This window comes from Lynx rufus, unplaced genomic scaffold (assembly GCF_022079265.1).
Source record: "Lynx rufus isolate CCGP_SWC_20201006 ecotype Redwood Valley unplaced genomic scaffold, mLynRuf1.p SCAF_3, whole genome shotgun sequence".
NCBI lineage: Eukaryota > Metazoa > Chordata > Mammalia > Carnivora > Felidae > Lynx > Lynx rufus.
The window spans coordinates 42,904,780-42,931,831 of NW_025814845.1; the positions used below are offsets into that span (position 1 = coordinate 42,904,780).

Consider the following 27,052-nt stretch of genomic DNA (forward strand, 5'->3'; position numbering starts at 1 on the left):
CTGAGCCAAAATCAAGAGTTGGCCACCTGACTGACTGAGCCACCCAGATGCCCCTCTAGTGCCTTCAATACTAAAAAATTGTGGTAAAACACACATAAAATTTACCATCTTAACTATTTTTAAGTATATAGTTCAGTATTGTCAAGTATATTCACATTGTTGTGCGTCTCCATAACTTTCTTCCTCTTTCGAAACTAACACTACTCATTAAACAATTCACCATTCTTCCCTTTCCCAACCTCTGGAAACCATTCTTGTATGAGGTTCTGAAGGGGTTCTGTTTTTATGAGGAGACTGAATTCGGGGTACCAACAAAGTCTGCCACCACAGCCCCATTACTAAACTATAACTCCGGGAGACTGGAGTCTATTCTATGCCCACAGCACCAGCACAGCACCCAACACACAGAAAACACTCACATTATTTAACCAGTGAATGAATCACTCTGAATTCCTGCACCTTCTGGCAGGGTGATAGGATGCATTCTTGTACTCATTAGAGTGATTGATGGTTAACATAAAAGTTGCCATCGTTACCTGGACTAATACCTTTCCAGGTCAATATGCAACATGAGCTTCTGGAAAGAACACTGCCAGCTCTTGATTACCTGACTAATGAGGGGCAGGAGAGAAACAGACTATCTCAAATTGATGCTGATTTTAGAGTACTTTATATGTATTTTTTTATGTATGAATTTGTTGTGGCAGATATCCTTACTAATTATGCTTGGTTCAGGCTAACATTGTAACATAAGTAGTCCCTGGGCACTATTTGTGGGTAGTGATTTGAAGGGAAGGAGGTGGTCCAGGTGTACGTGGGGCAATCTATTAAAAAGTAAACATCTGACACAGATGTACACAAAATGGTTAACTAAGTGGGCATATTTGAGAGTTGTTGCTGTAACAATTGGTGAAACCAAAAGGAATAAGAGGTTGTGTTCATATCAAGCTTTACCATTACAAAGGGCTTTCAAAACCATGACCTCACTTTTTCTCACAACATTAACCCTTTAATACAGGCCCTGCTAGCGCCACTTTACGGGTGAGGAAATGGAGCAGCCCGAGAGACTAAGTAATATGATTGTAACCACACAATGTGTAGTCTGGACTGTCTTCTAAGCTTAGCGTTTTTTTGTTTTTTTTTGTTTTTTTTTTACAACACTATCGTTACACCTGAAGAACGTGGGCACACAAACTACTCACATCCTATGTTGGAAGAAGGCAGGGTATAAATTATACATATATAAAAACAATGACGTTCTGGACTAGTTTGGACAAGAATAACCCTAGTTTTCTCCCTGCAATCCCTAAAACCACTCCTAGCACTCAGTTTCTGCCTCCATCTTCAATCACCACATCTCTAGGTACCCTTACAGAAAAAGACAGAAAAAGAGGGAAGAACAAGGGTAAAAGTACCATGGCATTACATTTTGGGGCTGTTCCAGAAGCATCAGCACTACTACTAACGATGAAGGCAACAATCAGACTGTGAGCCCCTACTGTGCACCAGGCACTGTGTTTGAAGCCTCAAATCACCAACCCTGCTGGGTAGGCAGTACCATTCACAGTTTACAGACAGCTTTTCTGAACCTTGGTTTTGTCAAGTCACTTGCCCAAATCATGCATTTAGCAGGGATTTGAACCCTTTGCTCTCCTAAACAAACACCTCTGCAATATGATTTAAATAAGCATAAAAACAGGGGTGCCTGGGTAGTTGAGTATCCAACTCTTGATTTCAGCTCAGGTCGTGATCCCAGTGTTGTGGGATCAAACCCTGTGTTGGGCATGAAGCCTGCTTAAATTCTCCCTCCCTCCCTCTCCCCACCCCCTGCCCCCCTGCCCCTAGCACATGCTCTCTAATAAAAAATAAAAAAATAAAACATTTAAAAATATAAATAAATAAGCATAAAATCACAACAATTAGGAATTCACCACACTTAGCCTGAAGATGAACTGAAGGTTATCTTTAGACAATTTATGAAAATCCAAGTATGCTTGTTTTCTAACATATTGACACTAAAAAATGACTTTTCTTGTTTACCTTCAATTTATTTATCCCTTTCTACATAATAAAAGCAAATTAGGGAGGGATCCTCAAATCTCTTAGCCACCCCTTCTGTAAAGGAAACCATCAAAGAGTGAAATGTCATTTCTTTCAGAATGGTCTTGTGAAGATCTTCAGTACTCTTTTTTTTTTTTTTAATGTTTTATTTACTTTTAAGAGAGAAAGAGACAGAGGGAGAGCAGGGGAGGAGCAGGGAGGGAGGGAGACACAGAATCTAAAGCAGGCTCCAGGCTCTGAGCTGTCGGCACAGAGCCTGATGCAGAGATTGAACCCACGAACTGCGAGATCATGACCTGAGCCAAAGTCAGATGCTTAACCAACTGAGCCACCCTGGTGCCCCAGTACCTTTGCAATAGAACTTCTTCCCGTGGAATTTTGGGAATGACCTATTTTGCTACAAAGCTGGTCTCTTTTTTTTTTTTTTCCCAGACATGATCTATTTTATCATCTGGTTTTCAAAAATGACTGATCACTGTTCAATGAAGTCTGATGGGGTCCGTGAACTCCAAAACACTAAACTTCCAGTCATTCTTTAAATTTGCCTTCACAACGGTTTCTGGAAAGAGAAACTGCTGCCTAGCTCTGGCAGACACTGGAGGTGGACTCTGCCCCACTCTACCCTCTCTCTTCGCAGTCTTTTGCATTCCTAGGGGTAGCCAAGTGACCTATTTATGGCCAATGAGCTTGGGCAGACATTTGCTGAGAGGAGAGCTTCTGGGAAACTTTGGCTCACCTGATAAAATGGGACATACAACTGGCACCGCTCTTCTCCCTGCTCCTTCTAACCACCCTGAATTAAGACTCAATGGCCAGAGGCACAGTAGCCTTCTTGAAACTATTAAACATGAAGACAAAAGCAAACACAAGGTAAAGGATAATGGAACAGAAAGAACCTGGGTCCTTCAGTGGCATTGCTGAGCAGTTGAACCCACACCAGAAGCGGTCTACATCTGGACTCCAAGCAAAGAAACCCCATTTTGGGTGAGCCTTGTAGACAGGTCTGTTACCTGCAGCTGGACACATTCCTTACTGATAGACTAGCTGTTGTCCTTTTTGGTGATCAATCTTCTCTTCCTCTTCCCTAAATCCAGCCATCCGTTTCTTTTTCTTTTTCTTACTGTTTTGTTTATTTTTGAGAGAGAGAGAGAGTAAACAGGGCAGGGGCAGTGAGAGAGGGAGACACAAAATCTGAAGCAGGCTCCAGGCTCCCTGGTGTCAGCACAGAGCCTGACGTGGGGCTCGAACCCATGAGCCGTGAGATCATGACCTGAGCCGAAGTCAGACACTTAACCCACTGAACCACCCAGCATCCCTTTCTATGCTGAAGGAACTCATACAGAATGGCACCTTCTAATCAGGCACAGACTTACATAACCTAAAAGTATTTACAAACTAAAAAAAATAATATAAAGTACATACAAACTAAATTACAGGACTAAGAAAACTGCTGAGGAATATTCCTTCACCTCTTTGTCTAAGAACTTCTTGAATCTGAGATACATGTCAACTTCCATGAGAAACTTACTATTTCCTGCTTTCTTTGGCAGTGTTTTAAGGTTCGGCTTTCCAGCTGTTATGATACACCCTGTTGGTTTCAAGGACTTTTCAGTGGGTCACATTCTTATTCCATAGAGATGAAACACACACACACACACACACACACACACACACACACACACGCAAGCGCGCGCACACACCCACACGCCAAAAAAAAAAAAAAAAAAAAAGTCTCCCAGGACTCAATTTTATTCAAATTGACTGAAAACTTAATTTGTTCTTCACAAAGTTCTGCTTTTTAGTGATACAGGTTTTATTTTTAGAAACTACATGTGAGCCATGTCTGGGTGGCTCATTCGGTTAAGCATCCAACTCTTGATCTCAGCTCAGGTCATGATCTCACGATCAGTCATGGGACCAACCTGCATTGGGCTCTGCGTGGACAGTGCAGAGCCTGCTTGGGATTCTCAATCTCCCCCTCTCTCTCTGCCCCTCCTCCACTTGCATACGCACTCTCTCAAAATAAATAAACTTTAAAAAGTGTTTATAAAAAGATTATATACAAAGTGTATATGTAAAAATTCTTATAAATTGTGCTATTCTATGTTGACTTAGGGTATTGTTACTATTCCTAACTCCTGGTAAAATATGGAAAAAATTCTGCTGGAACAATGATGTACAGCCACTCCACTTTATAAATATATCCTCAGCACTCTTGAGATACTACTGGATCAGCAGGAATAACTGCCTTACAGAGGACTATTGTCCCTCACTGAAGTGAGGGAGATTAAGGATCTGAGGAAAAGGAAACAAGGCCTTGGCAATCTCTAAGGACCTAAGGAAAACTGCAAAGATATGTGCAGTAAAATGTTGAAAGCAGATTCTTTTCCATTTTTTTTTAAGTTTATTTATTTATTTTGAGAGCGAGTGAGTGCATGCTCGAGTAGGGGAGGAGCAGAGAGAGAGGGAGAGAATCCCAAGCAGGCTCTGTGATGACCACACAGGGCTCAAACTCACAAACAGTGAGATCATGACCCAAGCTGAAGTCAGATGCTTGACAAAGCCACCTAGGTGCCCCTCTTTTCCAGTTTTAATAAGTGGAACAGGCCACAGGCTGTCCCCAAGAGGTGGAGAGTAACAGTACATCTCACACAACCTGATGAAACACGTGGTCAAGCCACAGGCTCAGTATTATGCACAGAACTCCTATTTAATGAGACACTGAGAATCAACTGTGTTTGATTGTAGTCAAATAGAGTTGTAAAGGCTATTATTTTTCTTCTATGAAAAAACACTAAAGACAAAACCTCCAAATTTCACTAAGTGTTTATTGTTTGTATCTCATGCAGGTGGCTACAATAGGCATTTTCAAGCTACTCTAGCAGAGATACACATGATTTTAACGAATCCCAGCTCAATGATGCACAAAGGCATATTCTCTCCAGCCACTATTATTTTGAAATGTATGATTGACCAAACTGGACTTTAACAAAAGAAAGGCATTACAGCAAACTCCTGATGGAGGAGATCTAGTTGTTCTCTATCTATTCCCAATGCCTGGCAAGCTTGGATGCAAACTAGATGAATGGCAGGGCTCCTGGGTGTTGGCCAGTCACTACGCATTTCATAAATAGGGACTGGGGTGAGGGTACTACTCTCAATGGTCTTTATGCCATTGGAGAGAGACAGTCACAGTAAAATCCAAGTCTGAAGATAATTCAGAAGTAATTTTGACTGCATATTGAAATGCTTTGCTTTTGGCCTCTTGTTTTTTGGAGAAAATGTGTCCAATTTAGAAGAGGCTAATTTTTAAAATGTAATCATCAATGTCAATATACACTGAAAATTTTTTATTTAAAAAAATTTTTTTTAACATTTATTTATTTTTTTGAGAGAAAGAGACACAGGGCATGAGTGGGAGAGGGAGACACAGAATCAGAAGCAGGTTCCAGGCTCTGAGCTATCAGCACAGAGCCTGACACCGGGCTCGAACTCATAAACAGTGAAACCATGACCTGAGCTGAAGTCGGACACTCAACCAACTGAGCCACCCAGGCACCCCTCAAAAATTTTTTAAATGTTCATACCTTTGAATCATAATTCCAATGTGATGTCTACTCTAAAGATGTAATGAAGAAACAAGACCTTTATGTCCAAACATGAGAATTTAAAGGTTATTTTTGACAGAGGAAAACTGAAATGAATTATGATTCATTCTAATGATCATATAGCATTATAAATGACATTTATAACATACTTTAAACACATGGAGGATAGTTATAAATGAAAAACAAGATGTAAAAAAACATGGATAACACTATTTAAATAATTATATATGTCTAGAAAAACACTAGAGTGAAGTACAGTAAAATATGGAATGGGTACAATAAAAAGATTAATAATGATGGTATTTATTTCAATGAGTTCTACAAGTTTCCATGATGTTTGTTTTTCTTGAGTAACAAAAAAGATCTTAATTGAAAACAAAATTAAATTAGCTCACATTCCCAGAACACACATAAACTTCACAACAGCTGAAATTAATTAACAAGGATAAGTAAAGTCTAGAATTTAAAACCTACTGTAGTTTGTCCAAAAAGCTAGACATCTGACAATGGATCACTAACAGCAAAATAGTATCCTCGTGGTCTCAATGGGTCATTTGCATCTATTTAAAATTTTGCTTTTACACATTTGCCAGGGAACTAGGTAGAAGAGAATTTACTACATTTGGTTTTCTCAGTATTTTACCAAGGTAAAATAATCTTTAAGATTCTTTTGGATCAATATTCTATCCTTAACTCAATTCTGAGCAAACAAACATAAAATTCATTTGTCTCCCACTCCAGAATGTCACTTTGGGCAAAGTCATACTAAGTCATTTATATACTCCACATCTAGCCATAGTTACATTATTTATAAGCTCATGAAGTCTGTAATTAAATTATAATGTATTTGTAGGCTACAAATGTGAATGTACCTTTGTGCATTTTTTCCATTCCAGTAGAAATTGCATTGAAAATATACACTTCTAATTATTAAAAAAAAAAAAAAGAGAGAAAGAGAAATGAGGGATAGGTGTATGTTCTTTGCTCCTATGCATTTTTATTGACCTTTTATTTTAATTTAGTCTAACTGCCTCTTCTGCCTTGCTACACTTCACACCACCAGACAGACCACAGCTTTGTAGGCTCCTTTGGAAAGGGGCATTATCTTTCTCATCACTGCAAATTTCCTTATTATGGCACTTAGCACACAGCATTTACAAAAAGGTACTTGACATGACTCATAGGGAATCATTACAATATTCTACTTCTAATGACAGTGATGATCCAGGTAACCTTTGCTTCCTGAGTTTTAAGTGATGGGTGAACCCAGATGAGCCAGGACACAGCCTAATTGCTGAGTGTACATCTAGAGAGGGAGGAGAGGGCTGGTTTGGGGTAAAGTGAAGAATCGTGCCTGCAAGCCTGGCTCTGTGTGAGGGAAAGGTCATGCAGGAGGCTCTAGCTGGGGGGAGGGCTGGAGAGAGAAATGGGAGGGACTTTCCTGCTGTCCCTATAAAAACATAGTAAAATCTATACTTCTTACTAACACCTGTAGAATGGGAATCCTGCTTGCAGATGCACGAAGGGCAAAAACAGAAGCCTGTCATGGGTAGAGTTGACAATAGGGATGGCATATGTATTTGTTAAATTGGATGCAGAGTCCAACAATTATCTACTAAGTACCTGCTCTGTGCCCAGCAGTTGATCCTTATTATTCATGGATTCCGTATTTGTGAAGCCACCTACTCACTAACATTTGTAACCCCCAAATCATTCTTGTATGTGCAGACTGGCAAAAAACAAAACAAAACAAAACAAAATCTGAGGTCCCAAACTGCTTTGTTTCTACTTTCATACTGTAAACAAGTATCCCCTTCACAGACTTTTTTTTTTTTTTTTAATATATTTTTGTGTTTTATGTTGGTGACCTCGCTGTTTAAAATAGTGCCTGAGTTGATCAGTTGGTTGAGTATCTGACTCTTGGTTTCAGCTCAGGTCATGATGTCATGGTTTGTGAGTTAGAGCCCCGCACTGGGCTCTCTGCTGACGGCATGGAGCCTGCTTGGGATTCTGTCTCTCTGTCTACCACTCCCTGTCTCAAAAATAAACAAACATTTAAAATGGTCCCCAGGTATAGTGTTAAAGTGCTGTCTAGTGTTCTAAGCAAAAAAGGGTTATGTGTCTTACAGAGAAAAATGTGTGTTAGATAAGCTTCATTCAGGCGGAGTTATAGGTTGTTGGCCGTGAGTTCAATGTGAACGAATCAATATATATTGAGGTGTCTATAAGCAGAAACATAAAGCAAAGCTATGTACTGATTGGTTAACAAAAATGTGATCAGGAACTTAACTGTGTTGTCCCTAAGAGCAATGGTTCAGTACTTAGTACACTAATTCAGCATTTGTAGGACTTTGTAAGAACTATCATTAATAATGAGAATGAACTGAATTTGTGACTTCCTCTATTGCTATTTAACGGAAGGGGAAAGAAGACGAGAAGTAAGCTTTATTAAGGGCCAACTGTGGGCCAAACACTGTGCTAAACATTAACTCATGTAACTCTCATAACCAATTTGTGAGGCAGGTAATATCTTCATTTTACAGATGAGAATACTGATGATCAGAGAGGTTAAGTAAATTTCCCAAGGTCACACAGCCAGTGGTAGAACAGTATTCCCTAATAATGCCTGGGAGATGATTGGGGGAGATGATAAAATTGAACTGAACATTTGTTTTCAGTCTCAGAGTTTTTGTAACAGTAGGACATAAGTATAAGGGGCAATTTTGGAAGATGACAATGAGGAAGAGTTCAGCCAAGTGACAAAAGATTCTCCTCTAGGTTGGGGGACCTAGAAGCTGGACAGTCACCTCTCCCTGTTAGAGATTCTGAGGGGGGTGAGAGAGGGATGGGCTTCCCCCAGTGTAAAGGTTCTCCTTCCCCACAGGGCACATTATAATCTACTTTTATTCTTTCATTTACACAATAAGTATGTACTGAATACCTACTATCTTACCCCAAGGACTGTTTAGACACTAGAGTTTCAACAGTGAACAAACAGATAAAAAGCACCAGGCTCGTGGAACTTATGTTCCAGTGACAATTTTTTCTTTCTTTCTTTTTTTTTTTTATTTTGAGAGAGAGGAGGAGGGGGAGGGGCAGGAAAAGAGGGAGAGAGAAGCCCAAGGAGGTCCTGAACTGTCAGCATGGAACCCGACGTAGGGCTTGAACTCACAAACTGTGAGATCATGACCTGAGCTGAAATCAAGAGTCTGACGCTTAACCAACTGGGCCACGCGGGCACCCCTAGTGACGGAATTAAAAGATTGAGTCGTGTGGCTTTAGATTACTATTTTTCTTAAAGTACTGTGGTACTCCAATTTTTATTAATACCAACAAATACTGACAGTTGTAGAAATATTTCCATTCTGTCTGACTCAGATAACAGCACTGAAATGGCCAAGGAGATAAGCAGCAGCCAAACCACCATGCTGCTTGCGCTATCCTGAGTGTTCATGCTTTCTAGGGCTTCCATTTCCCACAGTGAACTAGATATTCTGAAAAGTTGTCCTGCTGCGAAACATTACATGCTGGATAAGTGCAGGAAAAATTGGCTCATCATTATTATAATTATCTTAATGAAATGGTGCACACCCAGTCACTTGAAGTCTTTTTAGAACAATGCTTCTGAACCTGGCCTGGACATTAAATCATCTGGGAGCTTTTAAAAGGCCTGCTGCCCAGGTTACACGCAAACCAATTAAATAAGAATCTTGGAGTAGAAGTCAGGCATCAGAATTTTATAAAACTCCCCAGGAGATTCTGATGTTCTGCCAAGGTCAAGAATCACCGCTTTAGAATGGGATAGAGCACACGATGTACGTGGAGAGTTGGTGGTCCCAGTGTTTTGTCAACTTTACTCACAATTGCTGAAGCTGGTAGATCTGAAAAGTTATCCAGTGTCTTAAATTTCCTCTCCATACCCTCATCTTCTGCTCTCCACCCTATTCTGGGAGGTGGATGGCATCACTTTTCAGGTAGATGCAAAGAACCAACCTAAGTGGGTACCTTCCTGAGTCTAAGTATTCCCGTTTATAGTTAAGTGTTTTGATTTTTTTTAAACTAGTTCCTGCTGAGGTACATGTAAAAGCCAAAGAAGAGACACATGAATTGCAAGCAAAGAAGAGACACAAATTCCACAAGTCTCCAAAGTCAAGGATAATACCCAATATGTACCTAATAAATATTAATCATACTCTCCCTCTGCCAATCTCAGTGATTTTGGTTCATATTCTTTTTTGTAGCCAATTCTCTCCGGGTTTTTTGGTTTTTATATGAACCAAACAACAAAACACAAAAACATTTTCGATGTATGCAGGGAAGAAACAGACCAATCATTACTTAAGTGTCCTTTGAATCTAAAATGTCCTCTATACTTGAAAGGTGCTCTTAGGAGAAAAAAAAAGGGTGTGACATGAAAGATGGAAATACTCCATGTTGTAAAGCAAAGTGAACCCTCTGGCCAGCACCCTGGGTGGTTACTTGCATTTGACTCTGGGGTCTCAGAGATGGAGCACGGCTCTCTGCCCTGGAATCCTTGAAGAACAATAACAAGAGCTACATGAAAGTTTCCAGGGATTTGGTTATAAGAACATTACCCTGACATTTTGCTTGCAGAGTTCTAAACACAGGTTTCAGATCTAACTTGGAGATACACAGGGCGGTATTACATTTGGATTGGTCAAGTAAGACATAATGCATCACAGTCAAGGTGCTTATAAACTAACTCGTACCAGGGCTTATAATGCTAGGAACAACAAAAACTGAAATGAAACAGCATTTAATGAGACTTTTCTATGTGCCAGGTACCGAAGCTTTTCGTGTATTACCTCACTTAAGCTCCCAACAACCCTAAGTGGCAGACATTATTATTACACCAGTTTTGCAAGAAAGAAAACTACGAATCAAGGAGGTTTGGGTCACACAAGTAGTTAAGTGGCAAAGGGGGATTTGACTCATGTGGTCTGATTCCCAAGTTCACATCCTTAACCATTCTGCTGTACTTCCTCACTTGTATCAAATTTTGGCTGCTGGGTGACCAGAAATCATAAGAGTTGAAGACAACTGGTAGGGTCAGGCCTGGGATCGGCCTTGGAGACCTATCAAGCCCATGGTTATGGGGTTATGGCTGTCTCCCCTTCCTCCTGGACTGGGCCAGAGAGGGGCTCTACTGGGTTTGGACTGATACATGGAATAAGTGAGGATCCTAAAGTACCTAAAAAAACTTCAACCCAAAGCAGCATCAAGAAAAGAAGGGACAACCGTCTCCTGGATAACACCGACCTTTCAGAGGTAGCATGCCAACGTTTGGCTTATTTGCTATCTATGGGAGAATGCCACATGTGGTTCCTAAGTCTGGGGATGGAATTGGGGAGGCACACTGAGCAGTGTTCACCGTGTATCAAGTTGCTGGCCAAGCTCTGTAACTAACAAAGGGCTGGGACTGGAGAGAAAACCTCATTTCTTTGTGCTCAGGCAGGAGAAAGGGGCAGCATGCAATGATAGGCCAGGGAGGGAGGTGGGGGGAGAGAGGGGGGGAGGGGGAGGAGAGAGAGAGAAGAGGGAGAGGAAGAGGGAGAGAGGGAGAGAGAGAAAAGAAAGACGCCTCCAAGGAGGCAGGAGTGAGGGAGGGGCTGCTCACTTTCCCATATCACAACCAGGTCCAAAAGGCCTGCCCCTGCCCCAACAGTTCTCTTCTAGTGAACCAAAGCCTTGGTGGGGCACAAAGAGCTGAGCTGCATCAGCCTCTCCCGCCTGCTCCGCAGCGCTGATCTGAGGCACACCTGTGCACAGTGGGGCCTCTGGCTCCGAAGCTCTGGCCCATCAAAACTTGGCAGCTTCTTGCTCTCCGCCCCAGCCTGCCCTCTCCAGCTGGGCTGGGCATCTCTAATAAGCAGCCTCTCTGCATGGATCGCCTCGCCTCACCTCACCTCCTGTAACTCAGAGCGGCGCTGCTGCCTAAGCATTTCAAGCTCAGTCACATGCTCTACGGCTTCCTGGGGGGGGGAAATTCCTTCGGAAGCCAGGGTTGCCGCGTAATTGCTGCAGCTGCTGCTGAAATCCACTTTCGGATTTCTGTTCCCGGAGCAGAAAGTTCTGAAAGCGCCCGTGGAGAAGGAGCAGGCTTTGCATCCCTGCAGGCTCAGGCTACCCAGACAAATTCCTAAAGCCTCATTTCTGTGTGGTCTCTTTCAAAACCTTCTGAATGTTCCCGGAGATCTATTTCTTGATAAATTTTTTTCTCCCTTGCTTGGGGTCAGGCCAGAAGAGAGAACAGATGTCAGATCTAAAGCTTTCCCAATTCAACCACTTGACCACTGGCCAGCTAATCTGCCATGATGTAAATGAAATGTCTTTGAGCCTTTCTTGCTGGGGGGGTGGGGTGGGGAGACAAGCCTCCAAAAAAGCTGGAGACGTCCCTGTTTCAAGAAAAACAACATGAAAGAACAGGGTGATTGAAGTCAGCTGCATTTCTGCCTGTTAGAATATTAAAGTGCTCTTTTTTCCTCTCAAAAAGTCAAAATGGATTATGCCGGAGTTCTCAAACCCCCACAAGGATTTTCCTTCTCTTGCACGTGATCACCTGACAAAAAATATGCTTCAGTCTGTAAGGGGAGTAATCCCACAACGAATCCCAGCTCAGATGTGCAGTAAATATTATTATCCCAGCTGAGAAAACTGATGCCAGAGTGGTGCCGGGGTGGGTGTGTGCAGGGCTCAGTCAGCACTCAGAACTAAAATTTCAGGTGAAGGGGAACACTGGAGTGTGTTGACAGTTATCTTAACTGTCTTTTCTCCTTCCTCACCTTATTCGGACTTACCAGAAAGCCTGGCAGATGATCAAACACCATAGAAACAAACGTTATGCTCCCAGAGGTCCTGCTTGGGAAAATATTCATGCTAGCTGCTCCCAGCACACCAGCCCTTCAAAAGCCTCTTGGCTGCAATTGAAGAGACTTTCCAATCTGGCCCTGGAAGGACTGCCACTAGACTGAGCTATCTGTACGCAGCGCCCCTTCGATACATTCTTTTAAGAAATATCATTCTGCGCTGCATGTAATAGGACATTTATTATAAGGTGAACCACAAAAAGCCAAGTAAACTAAGACATTAACTTTGTTATCATAAAGAATTTTTATTTTATGCTAAAAAAAAGAGCTCTTTTAGAGCTATTTATACAGGGATGTATCATATATCCCCGATCAATTCATCAAAAAGAAACTGTAAGATAAATGTATTAAGGTATTCTACAATGCACTATGTAGAGTTCTTGCTCCCAAAGAATTTACAGTCTAGTCAATAAGGACTCTTTACATTTGGTGCTGCACACTTTATAGTGATTTCATATCTGTTTTATACTCTGACATTCACAATAATCCTGTGAAGGAGTACACCAAACTGTGCCTTCATTTATTAAATGCATTACCCTGAAGTTTTGAAGGTGTTGCTTTTTCATAGTAAACTCTATTTTGAACATGTTGGCTTGTCCTTGGCCCTCTTGGTGTAAGTAAGTAACATCATACCACAGGAATGGGGCACTGTCTACACTGGGTTACTAGGTTTGTTTTATCTGGTCTGAACCTACCTACCTACTTTCCTTCCTTCCTTTCTCTCTCTCTCTCTCTCTTTTTTTTTTTTTTCCTTCGAGAGAGGGCATAAGTAAGCAAGGGGCAGAGAAACAGAGAAGCAGTGCTCGAGCTCACAAACAATGAGATCATGACCTGAACTGAAGTCAGATGCTTAATGGACTGTGCCACCCAGGCGCCCTGGTCTGAACCTTTCTTTTCAGACACAAAAATGCTCTGCAACCTCAACGTGCTTTTGGACGCAGTCCATTTCTGGTTGGTTCCTCTCTCTGGTAACCCACTGCTTGGTGGAGGCATTGAGAGAGGTGGGGCTATTGCTCAATCCAGCTTTTTCTTTTTTGATTTTGGGGGCTTCAAGCCCAGTGCTGAGCCCAATGTGGGGGTTGAACTCACCACCCTGAGATCAAGGCCTGAGCTGAGGGATGCTTAACAGACTGAGCTGTCCAGGCACCCCTCCAGCTGTTTCTAATAACCTCACCTAGCTTTCTTTTGTAGAACAGTAAAGTCGATTCAACAAATTAGCTTTTTCTAAGGCACCAGATCATTTTGCCACTAATCCAACTTGAGAAAAAAAGAGTTCAATTATTTAACTCATCAATTTTAAGTAAAAATAAATAAATGAACACTTTCCCCCTCCCCCACATGTTATCAACCCTGGCTTTCTTCTACAGACCTCTTCACTTTCTTGTGTAGGCTTTGTGGGGGTAGTGGGGTGCTGGTCTTAACGGACCTGAAAAACCCACCCAGAACAGCCTTGGGAAAGCTTTCCTTAGCTATTTCTAGTCCCTCCCACCCACCCTCCTAAAGAGTAAAGGTCTCCCTGTGAAATCTTTAAAATTGCCTAATATAAGCTAACATTCATTTACACACACGTCTTCTTCCATCTCAAATCTTTCTAACAGTGCTGCCCTGGATCTAAATTACAAAAAAAGGTTACATTCATGTGGTCCCTAGCTTAAAAGTTCTTTTGACGATAGTTCAGGGTTCCTTTTTAGTAAAGCTGCCAAAAACAAGATGTTGTCTTACAATTAAAAACACAGATGAGGTGAGATCATTTGTGGGGTAGCTTGAGGTAAAGGAAGCACTATAATCTTATCCACTGTGGGCAGGAATTTAGAGTGAAGGAAGGCTGGCCAGCCTTGGACTCCATCCAGGAGAGTTTTGTTGCTAAACTACCCAAAGAGAGCCTTATAAGGCAGTCTCTTGTAGAAGGCAAGTCTGCAGTAAACCGGAGAGCAGGCTCATGGGGAAGGATGGAAATCCTATTTAGTGGTGTCAATAAATGCCTGATCAGCTCAATCATTCCATCTCACAGGCCCAGGGTATAAAAGATTTTTAAAGTTATAACAACCTCTTCTACATGTTTCCTCTCCTCACTGAGGTGATCTCTCAGCTCCCCAAAGAGAATCTTTGAAACTGAATTCTCCAGACTCCCATGTGAGCATGTTATAGTATTCAACAGTTTTTACCAGAAAGTTATTCCTACTGTGTATTCTAAATGTGCCTCATGGCTACTTAATTCCAGGCCTTTTAATTCCATCTCCTGAGGAACTGTAGAACAGTAGGTCAGGCACCTTCCACTTAATAACTAATTCCCAACCATGAAGAAACATTAACTTGTTCTTTGGATTATTTTCCTCCAAAAGAATCTTAAGTCCTTTAAGACCCCTTTGGCAAGGCTGCCTATTTTCTTTTCTAAAGCTTCTTCAGGTTTTCAAATCCTTACTAAAATGCAATGATTAAAACTAGGTAAACTAAAAATGAACCAGTGATTCACTTAACTTTCTAGAAGTTTCTGTGCTTAAGAAGGACAAATGAGGCCAGAAAAAATTTTAAAGCATTTCTGTTGGTCTGGGGTGGACTTTTTGGGAGGTGACATTTTCTGTTTCTGATCTGAAAGCAGACGGAGGAATGGGAATTGTGGGCGAGAGAGGAAGAGCTTCCTGAAATGAGCAAGTGGGTTATATAATTTGGGAGCAGGGCTAGCTAATGAGCAGAGGATGTGTGGGTACTTTGTAAGGAGTCATTTATAACAAAAAAGCGCAGTACAATGGGCTCGTCTCTGCCAAGCAACACACAGCTTGCCATGGCAGGTTAAGAGCCCGGATTTGACAATGCTTCTAAGATCTGAGAAACGTAAGGTCTTGTGAAGAAGTCTAGGCAGCTTTTGCTGGGATTATTGTAACAGCCTCCTAATGGCAGTCTCTGACTGCAGTCTTGCCCCTCTTCCAATCCCATTCTAAGGGTGGCCAACACAGATTTTTAAAAAGCATAAATCCAATGTTATCACCGAATAGGTCCCTCAGCTCTGGTGATCACCTCTAAACTTCAATGCATCTAAACTTCTCCATCCTTGGGGTCAAGTGTTCAGCAGTCACCTCTGCTCTCCTGTGAGGCAGCCCTATGGAACCATGTGCTATTCCTTCTGCTGCTAATGCTCTTCTCTCCATTCTAAGTCCGTTCCAACCCCCATGCTAGCTCTTCTCCAGCCAATTCCTTTACATCCCCATCTCAGGACCTTACTCTTCCAGGAAGTCATTCCTGGCCCTTTTTCTACAAGTTTGGGTTAAGGATCCCCCTCATCTGGGCTCTGTGGCCATCTTTATGGTATAACTGTTAGTTTACAAAGCACTGCATGGACTTCCATTCCCCCCATCCCTGGAGATAAACCAGACCATTAGTAATCTCATTTAAGTTTCAAATCCCTATTCCAACTTTCAGTAAAGTTCTACAATTCTGGTACCAGTGGCAATGTGTTTTTTTCATGCCACCAAGCAATTCTTTGATAGCAGCTGTGCATCCTACTGTTCAACTCTTTTCTGACACTATCTACCTAGAGATAGTGTTAGATCACACAGCTCGGTCCCACAAGACTGCACTCCCACTTCAGATGCCCATCCCAAGTCCACTTGGTCACCTGTGCTTCTGACTGGCCATAAACTGGGTTCCAACGACTCCCTCTCCTTGGTTCAATGGATTGCTAGAATGCTCACAGAATTCAGAGAAACACTTTACTTAGAAATTACCAGTTTATTATAAAAGGATGTAACTCAGGAACAGCCAGACAGGAGAGATATATAGGGCAAGGTATGGAGACAGGGGTATAGAGTTCCCATGCCCTCTCCAGGAGGGCCATTCTTCCAGCATTTCCACATGTACACCAGCACGGAAGTTCTCTGAACCCATCCTTTTGGGTATTTGTGGAGGCTTTGTTACATAAGCATGCCTTAATGATTCGATGACAATCATTGGTGATCTCCAGCCCCTCTTCCCTTCCAGGGGGTGAAGAGTAGGCCTGAAAGTTCCAACCCTTTAGTCATGTGGTTGGTTCAACTGGCAACCAGCCCCCAACCACAGTCCCAAAGTAACTCATTAACATACAAAAGACACCCCACCACTCTCCATACCGCGGAAATTCCAAGGGTTTTAGGAGCTTTGCTGCAGAAACGGGCAGGAAGATCACATATATATTTATTATTATAAATCACAATATCACAAGTTCATAACTCATTGAAGGACAGTAACAGAACATGGACATTTGAATGATAGGTTATCAAAATAAAATGAGCCTAAAATGAGCTTCTCAAAGAACAAATGTTTAAAGTCCATCAAATAGAACTAATGTTAAGAGTTCAGGATAAGAGAGGAAGAGGAGTCAAACGTCAGATGTATTCCCGGGCCTAGACTTCAGAAAGGCAGAATATACAAGAAGAAAAGAGAACAGACAAGCAGGAGAGTCCACAGCCTGCATTTCCAAACAGGAAGGCCCTTTCTTACGTGGATTTCTTTGTTTAATCAACAAATATTTATAAAGCGTCCAATAGCCAGCTACTGTGTTTATAAATAATTATAAGACAGCGTCCCTCTTTTAGGATGCTGCTATGAGGAAAACAGACATCCAAAGAGCCCTTTGGTGGGGGTGGGGGGGGCACCTGGGTAGCTCAGTTGGTTAAGTGTCCAACTTCGGCTCGGGTCATGATCTCATGGCTCATGAGTTTGAGCCCCATATTGGGCTCTGCTGACAGCTCAGACAGAGCCTGAAGCCTGCTTTGGATTCTGTATCTCCCTCTTTCTCTCTGCCCTTCCCCTGCTTGTGCTCTCTATCTCTCAAAAATGAATAAACATTAAAAAAAAAAAATTAAAACAAAAAAAGTCTCTTTGGTTTGTTCCCCCCCGCCTTTTTTCCCTTCCCATATATTCATCTATTTCACAACACTGAACCTTAACAACAACTCTGAGATAGGTATGATTATAATCCTTATATTAAGGGTGAGGAAACCCAGGCCCAAAGAGGTCAAATAATTTGCTTAAGGATCAGTAAGTGACAGTTACAATTCACACCCAGGGAGTTTGGTTCTAGAGCTCAGTGTCTTAACTATTCTGCTAGAATGCCTCTTGCTTATATACACACAGCATGTGTGCAATAAATATTGTTGAAAAAGGACTGGAAGCCTACAGAGAACTGAAGGACATCATTAAGGGGGTAGAGGGTAGGTGGAGCCAGGGGAGTCAAGGAGCTTCCTGGAGAAAGGGACAGGCCCTGATCTTGAAGGCCTAACGTTCAAAGGGCGGAAAGACAAGTGAGGGCAAGGGGGTGACTGTGAACAACAGCAAATAGCAACACTTACTGCAGCTGGACCATGACTGGGTTGGAGGGAAGAGGCCAAAAGAATACAGTTATGGTAAAGAGCCTCATTCGTCCTGATAGGTGGTTTGAATTTAGTTCTAGAAATGCTAAACACAGAGACTCTTAAAGAATTCTGGGGCACCTGGGTGGCTCAGTCATTAAGCATCTGACTTCAGCTCAGGTCATGATCTGATGGTTCATGAGTTCGTGTCCCACATTGGGTGCGTCCGCTTCTCTCTCTCTCTCTCTCTCTCTCTCTCTGCCTCTTGCTCACTTGCGCCCTCTCTCTCAAAAAATATAACAAAAAAACAATGAATTCTGATTCCACAATTAAAAACTGTGAGGGAGAAGAAGAGGAGAGGGGACCCAAAGGGACCAACGTGGTTGAAACGGAATTGCCAAGAAGCTCAGATTTAAAGGACCAGGGACAAAAGGTGTTAATCAAGAATTGGAATAAAGGAGCACCATGTTCTCTTCAACCATGAGATTTTAATACATATATCTCAGCAACTCTATATTAACTTTTTATTTTTTTTAAGTTTATTTATTTTGAGAGAGGGAGAGAGAGAGAGAGAGAGAGAGAGCACATGCACAAGTCGGGGAGAGGCAGAGAAAGAGACAGAGAGAGAGGGAGAGAGAATCCCAAGCAGGCTCCACACTGTCAGTGCAGAGCCTGTCATGGGGCTCGAACTCACGAACCTCAAGATCATGACCTGAGCTGAAATCAAGAGTCGGACGCTTAGCCAACTGAGCCACCCAGGTGCTCCTATATTAACCCTTTATTAAACTGCATTGTCACATCCTCTCTTCCAGTTACTCATGACTTCAGGGACTTCAATAATGACACTAAATGCATGATGGCAGTTCCAACCTTTGAGATTATCTTTCAGACATACTTTCAAAAAGGTGGCTTTGCCTCTTATCACAGGTACAGAAACAAGCAGACTAAGATCTTTTCCCCAGACAGTGGGTAAGTGGTAATCTCAGAAAAGAAGAGGATGATTGGGAGTGTTTCCAGCCCCCCAAGGAAGGCACACAGGGAGGGGAGACTGCAACCTGTGTGGATACATTAATTAGCGGGACCAGATCTGTTCTGTGCATCCCCAGCTGTAGAACATCTAGCACAGTGCTGACACCAGCTATCTGCTCAATAAATGTTGGTTAGTGAGATCAGCAGGAATGTCCCCTTCCTCTCAACACTTGAGGAAGCATAACTTGAAATTCCTCTCAGGGTAGAAATGGCTGGAGGAACCTAGAAAACACATTTCCTATTCTTTGCAAAGCCCCAGTACTAAATGGCACAGAAATAAATGGCACTCTGTCAGATTTGCCTCTGTAGCTGTCAAAACACATCCACATCAGGAGAAATATATTAGGAGATATGGTTTTAGTCCCATTTGTCTCTGCTGTAGACAAGCACACTGGTAGACTTCACATTCTTTTCTGCTTTCTCTGACATTCTCCTACAAATGGTCCCAGGCACCACACCCCCATCTCTAGATTCAGACTGGGAAGAAAAGGCTAATTTTGTCAAGGTTTCCAGTTTTGGACGCTATTTCACTTAACATCTTCCTAAACAAAAAGAAAAACCAGGTCCACATCTTCAAGGGATTTGCAGTCTGGAAAGATGCTGGGGAACGGGGTGTACATGGTAATGAGGTGATAGGATTAGTTGTCTACAACTATCACTCTCAAGATTTTATAATCCCACTGTGCATTTAGAGACACAAATAGCAAGAGAGAAAAAGGGATAAAACTAGCTACGGGCTAGAATTGACAACAATGCTTAAACAATCCCCAAGCTAACCTTTGGCTGTGATAAGCAAGTCCCAATGATCTGGAAAGACTGTGGGGAAAAATTCCCCTTAGAATGTTTATAAGAAAATCTCAGTATTTGGAAGGAGTTTTTAAACGATGCACATTTCTCTTTTCAAGATATGACTGATAAATGAGATCCAAAAAAACAAATGACTGTTTCTGTTGGAAAAGTATATGAATTATTTTGGGTTGTGATTTTCCAAGTTCAAGGTGATGATGGTAATATAAATAGTCCACAGTAAGTTACATGATTTAAAGCTTTCAATAGTGAACTCTGAAATGAGTGACATATGACCTATCAGAGTATGGGCTTCTGGGAAAAACTCTAAAAAAAGAACTATTTGGAAAGTGTGGAGAAAGTCTGAGCTGTGCTTAAAGAAGCAACTGCTTCTGTCATTTCAGGAGAACTGCCTCCCTCCCTTTTGCTGTGTTGGCTGGGGCTAGGAGAGGGACTGCCAAGGTTGGATCTCTCTAACATTTCCCTATGGAAAATGTTATTTCAGACAGAGTTAAAAATCTCCGAGGTTTTTTTCCCCTTACAAGTCCGGGCTCTTATTTATTTTCCCCTTTCATTTATGGCAAGTTTGGATCTGTCTGGAATAAAATAAATGATCAAACATAACCTCAAAGGCATTCCTGCCGAACAGTGCATCCTGGGGACGAATTACACACAAAAACGGGACAAGAAAGAAAAACAAAATGGTCATAAGGTTCACAGTATAAACTACATCATAAAAACATTCTTCAAAGACTTTGCACTTTTTGCCCACAAATAATTAGCTAGTTAGATTATTGTTTGAGAATCTTTAATTTCCAGTAAGTGAATTACTTTCTCTAACATTAAGAGACCATGAAATCCAATTTTTAAAATTCTTACAATCTAGCCAGTTAAACGTGGGACAAATAACTTCTCTGACAGTCCTTTACTTTGTATTTCAGCGTCAAACTCTTCCCCCTTCACTCTTGATTTCACTTCTATATCCACACAAGCCAAGAAAGAAGGACGAGAAAATGACATCTCTGGGTTTCCAAAAGAATGGGGGCAGCTTTTGCTTATCGACTTGCCAGCTGTCAGTATGAGCTGGGTCGCGGGAGTCTTGTGGTGCCAGAAAAACTTTTCTATATATACACTCGCCCCGCAAAACCTCACTTCTTGGCGCACGCAACAAGCTTCCAAAATAAAACCGAGAGAGAGAGAGAGAGAGAGAGAGAGAGAGAGAGAGAGAGAGAGAGAGAGAAGAGGGGGCGTTGCCTATGCCTCCTAGCCTCTCAGAGGCGCGCCCAAATCCTCCCCTCGGATCCGTCTCCCGGATGCCCAGGGAAGTATCCCGGGGCACAACGGCCGAGTACGCCCCGCCGGGTCTGACCCGCGAGGGGGCGCGCCGCCGACGGGGCAGGGTTGGAAGGGAAAGCGCTCGTGCCCACCTTGCTCGCAGGTGCCCTTGCTGACCTGGGTGATAGCCTTCTCCCCGCGGCTCTCGGCCCTCAGGCTGGCGGCGCGCAGCTGGCACCCGCTGGAGTAGGTGATGCCGTCGCTACCGCACACCGGGTAGCGGCTCTTGCACACGCACACGCCGCTCACCCCTGGGCCGCCGGCTGCTGCCCCGGCTTTACCCTTCCGCCTCTTGCGGCTCTTCACGCACTCCATGCCCGGCGCGCAGTGCCCCCTGCCGGCGCCGCCGCCCCCGCACGGCTCGCCCTCGCCGCGGGCGCACACCGGGCAGCAGCCACAGGCGTCGCGGGTCTCGCCCAGAGGGCAGCCCCGCGGGGGCAGGGGCGGGCAGGCGGCCGGCTCGCAGGGGCCGCAGACGTCCGAAGAGGAGGAAGAGGAGAGGGGCAGGAGCAGGAGCAGCAGCCCGGCCGCGCTGAGGAGCAGGGCGCGCAGCGGCGGCCACTCCATGGCTGGGCGCGGAGGCGGCGGGAGCGCGAGTAAGCCTGATCCCGCAGGCTGACGTTTTAAACCCCGCGCCCCGCCCGGCCGGGCCGCGGGAGCCACACCCCAGGGCGGCGAGAGCGCGGCCGCCCCGCCCGCGCCGCACCTCCCGGGACCGCCGGGCTCCAGCGCGCCCCTGCCGGCGGGGCGGGGCAGGGCATCCGCGCGGGCCTGGGATGCTGGGTCTCCAGTGCTTCCCGCCCCTTAGCCCAGTGCACCGCTCCCCAGTCCCTCGAGGTCGCCGGCAAGGACGGCGGCTCCCTCAGCTTCTGGTTCCTCGCCCAGTTATACTTCTTAACGACAACAACTTTGCGATTACCCTGTGTTTAATCTATTAAATTCTCCGTGGGCCTGGGAGACCTGAGTCCTAAATTACTCTGAAGTTTGGAAAGCTTTTTAAAGAACAAAACGCCACAGGGTGAGGGGGCGCCTGGATGGGTCAGGAGGTTGTACATCTGGCTGGGTTTTGGCTCAGGTCATGATCTGCTGGTCCTTGGGAACCAGCTCTGCATTGAGCATGGAGCCTGCCTGGGATTCTCTCTCTCCCTCTCTTTCTCTTTCTCTCTCTCTCTCTCTGCTCCTCCCCCACACCGACTCAAAATAAATAAACATTAAAACAAACAAACAAACAAACAAACAAACAAAAAACTCCACATGGGGATTTGTGTCCCTGTTGGCCACAGGCCCGGTGTGGCCTTGGGTGCCAGGCTAAGAGGACAAATCATTGCCAACCACTCCTCTTTTGGGAACCTCATTAATTGACTCCTCCTCCAGTGCTTTTCTATGCCAAATCAAGTTTCAAGTGTGAGTACTGAATCCACGAGAGAGCTGTTTCACCGTTTCATTGTCGTAGGTTCCTACTAAATTGTGTTGGAGCTCCATCAAACTTCTCCAGAGAACAGGACACAGCTGGGTGTGCCACTGAGGCACCTGAAGAAATGGTAAACCCATGAAGTTTTTGATATTAAACACCTGACATTTCCTCCTCAGCCTTTCTGTAAAATGCTCTGCAAACTTAACCTTAAAGCCTCTTTTTCCAAGAGTATGCCCTTCAAATCCCTCCTATCCATTTAAATTCTTTACATTTTTATTGAACATACAACATTGCAATGTGCATGATTCTGCATGTCCTTTTAGTTCTCTTTTTTCTTAGCATAAATTCAAGGATTTGTAGGATTGCTAACTCAAAGTGTGTGATTCATGATGCCACCAGCAATATATGGCTGTCATTCTCACCAGCCTTACTAGCATTATTGTAAACTTTTTTGGAAATTAAATAATCATAAAATTTACTTGGGGAATAAAAAAACAAGCACCTTTCAATCCAGAAAACCTAGCACTGCTTTTTGGCCTCTCCTTAGAAATATTCTGGGAAAGTGGCACTTTTTTTTTTTTTTAAGGTCATATGTTGACATGACCATTGGTTTTTTTTTTCTTTTTTTTCTTTTCTTTTTTTTTTGAGAGGGAGAGAGAGAGAGAGAGAGAGAGAGAGACAGCGTAAGCAGGGGAGTAGCAAAGAGAGAGGGAGACACAGAATCCGAAGCGGGCTTTAGGCTCTGAGCTGTCAGCACAGGGCCCGACTTGGGGCTTGAACTCATGGACAGCGAGATCATGACCTGAGCCAAAGCTGGATGCTTAACCGACTGAGCCACTCAGGCACCCTGACATGACCGTTGTTTATAAAAGGATGAAAAGTCTTTGGAGCAGAGTTTTCCTAAATATTCTTGCCTTTGTCCCACTATAAGAGATATAGTTTACATGACCCAGCGTAAGTCCCAAATTGAAACAAATGTGGAGTGAGCTCTGATATTTCCTGTTATGTTGCAACATTATGAACTCACTGGTAAAGGTCCACTAAGTTGATGATGACCCACTATAACTATCTATCATAGATTTAGGTTGCCTAGAAGCGGACCCTGAGAACAAGGATTCCAGTGCATATAGTTTACCTGAGAGGCCACATGAGGAACACCAGTTGCATGGGGTTTGGGGATGGAGGTGTTGGGAGTGGGCAGAAAGGGAAGACAGACAATAAAGGTGCTTATTAAGTTAGCTCCCAGGTAGGCTATGCAGCCAGATGAAGCCTTCAGGCTCTACAAGTTTGTGGGTGGGTGGGAGGGCACAGGGGTACTCACAGCCACTGTATGCTGTGGTGTTTTGAAATCCTGCATTGGAGCCAGCAGCAAGGATGCAAGCATATGGGAACCCTCACTGTCCAGCAAGCAGAAGAGTGAACAGCATTCTTGTCACTGAAGAGGGCACCTGGGTTGTGTGATAGTGCCTATGTGGAGCACCTGAAAATAGGAACAGATGTGGTTATTCAGAGGAAGGAGAAAAGGCAGGAAAATAAAAAAATTTGACAAAGAAATTTGACAACTTCTTGCTTCCAAGAAAGAAGATACTGTCACCTATTCAGCTTCAGTTCTAGTGAGATGAAAAGCCTAGGTATGGAGAAAGGATTATATCATTTGCAAATAGAGAGAATTTTATACTTCTTCCTGTTTAATCTTGATGCCCTTTATGATTTTTTTTCTTGCCCAATTGCTCTGGTTAGAACCTCCAGTATAATGTGGAGTCAAAGTGGTGAGAATGAGCATCCTTGTCTTGCTCCTGACCTTAACCTTAGAGGGAAAGCTTTCAGTCTTTCACCATTAAGTACAATGTTACCTGGGAGTTTTTCACAGATGGTCTTATCAGGTTGAGGAAATTCTTTTCCATTCCCATTTTGTTGAGTGCTTTTATCATCAAGAATTGGAATTTTGAATTTTGTCAAATGCCTTTTTTTTTTTTGCATCTGTTGAGATGATCAATCAAGATGTATTTTCTTCTCTTGATATGGCATATTACATTAATTGATTTTTTGAATGTAAACCAAACTTGCATTCCTGGGATAAATCCCACTTAGTCATGATGTATAATCCTTTTTTATATGTTTCTGGATTTGGTTTGCTAGTATTTTGTTGCAGATTTTGGCACTTATATTCACTATTAGACTGTAGTTTTCTTTGTTGTCTTTGGTTTTGGTATCAGGGTGATAGTGGCCTCAGCATGAGTTAGGAAGTATTCTCGCATCCTCCGTTTTTGTTTTTGTTTTTTTCCAAGAGTTTCTGAAGAATTTATTTTAATTTTTCTTTAAATGTTTAGATTTCACCAGTGAAGTCATCTGGGAGCAGGCTTTTCTTCACAGACAGTGTTTTGTTATTAATTCAATCTCTTTACTTGTTACAAGTTATTAGTTTGTTAGGGCTGCAATAAATATAAATAAATAAAATAGGACAGATGAGGCAGTTTACACAACAGAAATGTATTTTCTTACAGTTCTGGAGTCTGGAAGTCCAAAATCAAGGTGCTGGGAGGGTTGGTTTCCTCTGAGGGCTATAAGGGCAAGATCCTCTCCCTACTTCTGACAAGGTGCCACCCACAAAAGAGTAAGCACCCCCTGCATCACTAAACAAGACTGTTACTTTAACTAAATAAAAACTTGAAAAAGAAGAAAAAATATTGCTACTTTAACAATTATTTCTATTACTCGTGTCTGCCCTCCCTACAGATAAGATTTATTGAGATAATCATAGAATTGTTCCATCCAGAGTGAACTCCTGCTTCCTTAGACCTTCCCCAAAATTACCCAAGTCCAAAACCTGTAATAGGTTCTTTTTAACACCTTCTTACTGAGACATCACCCAGTTCCATATGGAGTTCATTCTGTCTTGCTACAATGAGGAATAAAGCCAACTTATTACTTATTTGACTACAGGTGCGTTCTTGGTGGCCTTTGGATAAAGGGCCATGAGAGATTTGCCCTCCAACTCCTTCTCTTCTATTCTCCTTCAGTTCAGCATTCCCCCACCCCAACCCATAGCACATTCCAAATCCCTTTGCCACTGGGTTCATGTATCTGGCAAGCACCCTTCTTGGTAGGGCATCTCCAAGACTTCTCAGTCCAGCAAACTTCAATGACATCTGTGGGAAACTCATGGTTCCACGTAGCCTGCCCTGCTGTGTCCCCCTGGGCCCTGCCTCCTCAGCAGATATCTAACTGGAAAATGGAATGTTTGTTTCCCTTTATTGAAAACACCACAGACATGTTGGCTTTACCCCCTCACTTGGCTTCTTTGGGTGGTAGGGGGCAGGCATAGGAAGGGAGGGGAACCCTCCTACACCCTCCACTAGGCTCTCACTCATTCTGAACGTGCTTATAGAGAGCAGGGGTTCGTGAGCCAGGTTGGGTTGATTATGGCCATTTAGCACTGAGGAACATTCTGCACCAGTTCTTGGTGGCTCTTTTCTCAAGTGTGGGGACACATAGCATCTGTAGTTTTAGGTTGTGGATCCTAGCTCCATTTCCAGGCACAGGAAAAATTGTTCTATTTAACAGTCCGTTACAATAGTTCTTCATCATCTTTAACATCATTTAATTTTCTCCTCCTCTCTCTCTCCCCCTTCATCACCATCAGTAAGTAGATTGTCAGATGGTGGGATGGGGTGTGGATGATTATCCCAGCCCAGATAAACAGCACATGAGAAGGATGAAGCCAGTGGAAATCATTTTGTCACATTCCAACAACTGAAAGAAGTCCAGCATAGCTGAAACAAGGTGTGCATGGAGAGAAATGCAGGGAAGTGGGGAGAAAAGGCTCTGGAAAGAGGGCAGATATGAGATGACTGAGGGTTTTGCACATCATGCCCAAGACTTTGAACTGGAGCTTATAGATGGCAGTGAGTTGTTGAAGGAGGCAAGGGAGAGGCAAGATCAGGTTTGCAGTGTAGGAAGGTTAATACAGAAGAGAGGAATGAATTCCAATAGGGACAGACTTGAAGGAGCGAAATTTCCACAAAGTAGGGGCTACCTTTAGCCTTTGTAATGTCCTTAAATAAATTAGAAAAAAAGCCCCCCTACTGGGCAGATACAGTACAGAGGGTGCATGACTTGGCAAGCAGACTGTGCCTTTGTGCCAAGAGGAAGTCACCTCTTCCTTCTGGGAGGAGGACCTAGCCTGCACCAAAATACATAGCCTAGCAGGTGAAGGGAAGGCTGAATTCCAGCCTTGCTCGCCTCTTGTGTCCACACTGCACAGCCTTACATCGAAGCCCAACCTGGTGCCAACGTTGTGTCTGACACAGAATTTGCACTCAGTTAACACTTTGAAAAAGTAAAAGAGAGAAGTAAATGAGAGAGAGAAGACAGTGGGGTAATGACTACTGCCCACGACAACCACCATACGGGCAGGAATCAATGAGGGCTTGAAGTGAGGCATGGTGATGGGAAGGAAGGGAATGGACTGTATCATTTGTTGTCCATCTTGGACACTTTTGTGAGCAAAAGGGAGCACTGTTCATAATTATGCTGCAACAACTGACATAAATCAAGATCGACCTGGACAACGGGGACATGTGGTCACCCTAGATAGAGGGGACGGGG

At 43.2% G+C, this 27,052-nt stretch overlaps 1 protein-coding gene across 1 annotated transcript in view; it reads right to left on the reverse strand.

Moving 5' to 3' along the window:
• Positions 1 to 21,597, reverse strand: part of IGFBP7 (insulin like growth factor binding protein 7) — a 73,964-nt gene extending 52,367 nt beyond the window's left edge. The window contains exon 1 of the mRNA XM_047090854.1: positions 21,123 to 21,597. Coding sequence (XP_046946810.1) covers positions 21,123 to 21,597 — 475 coding nt within the window. The remainder of the gene's footprint in view (positions 1 to 21,122) is intronic.
• Between the last annotated feature and the right edge of the window lie 5,455 nt (positions 21,598 to 27,052).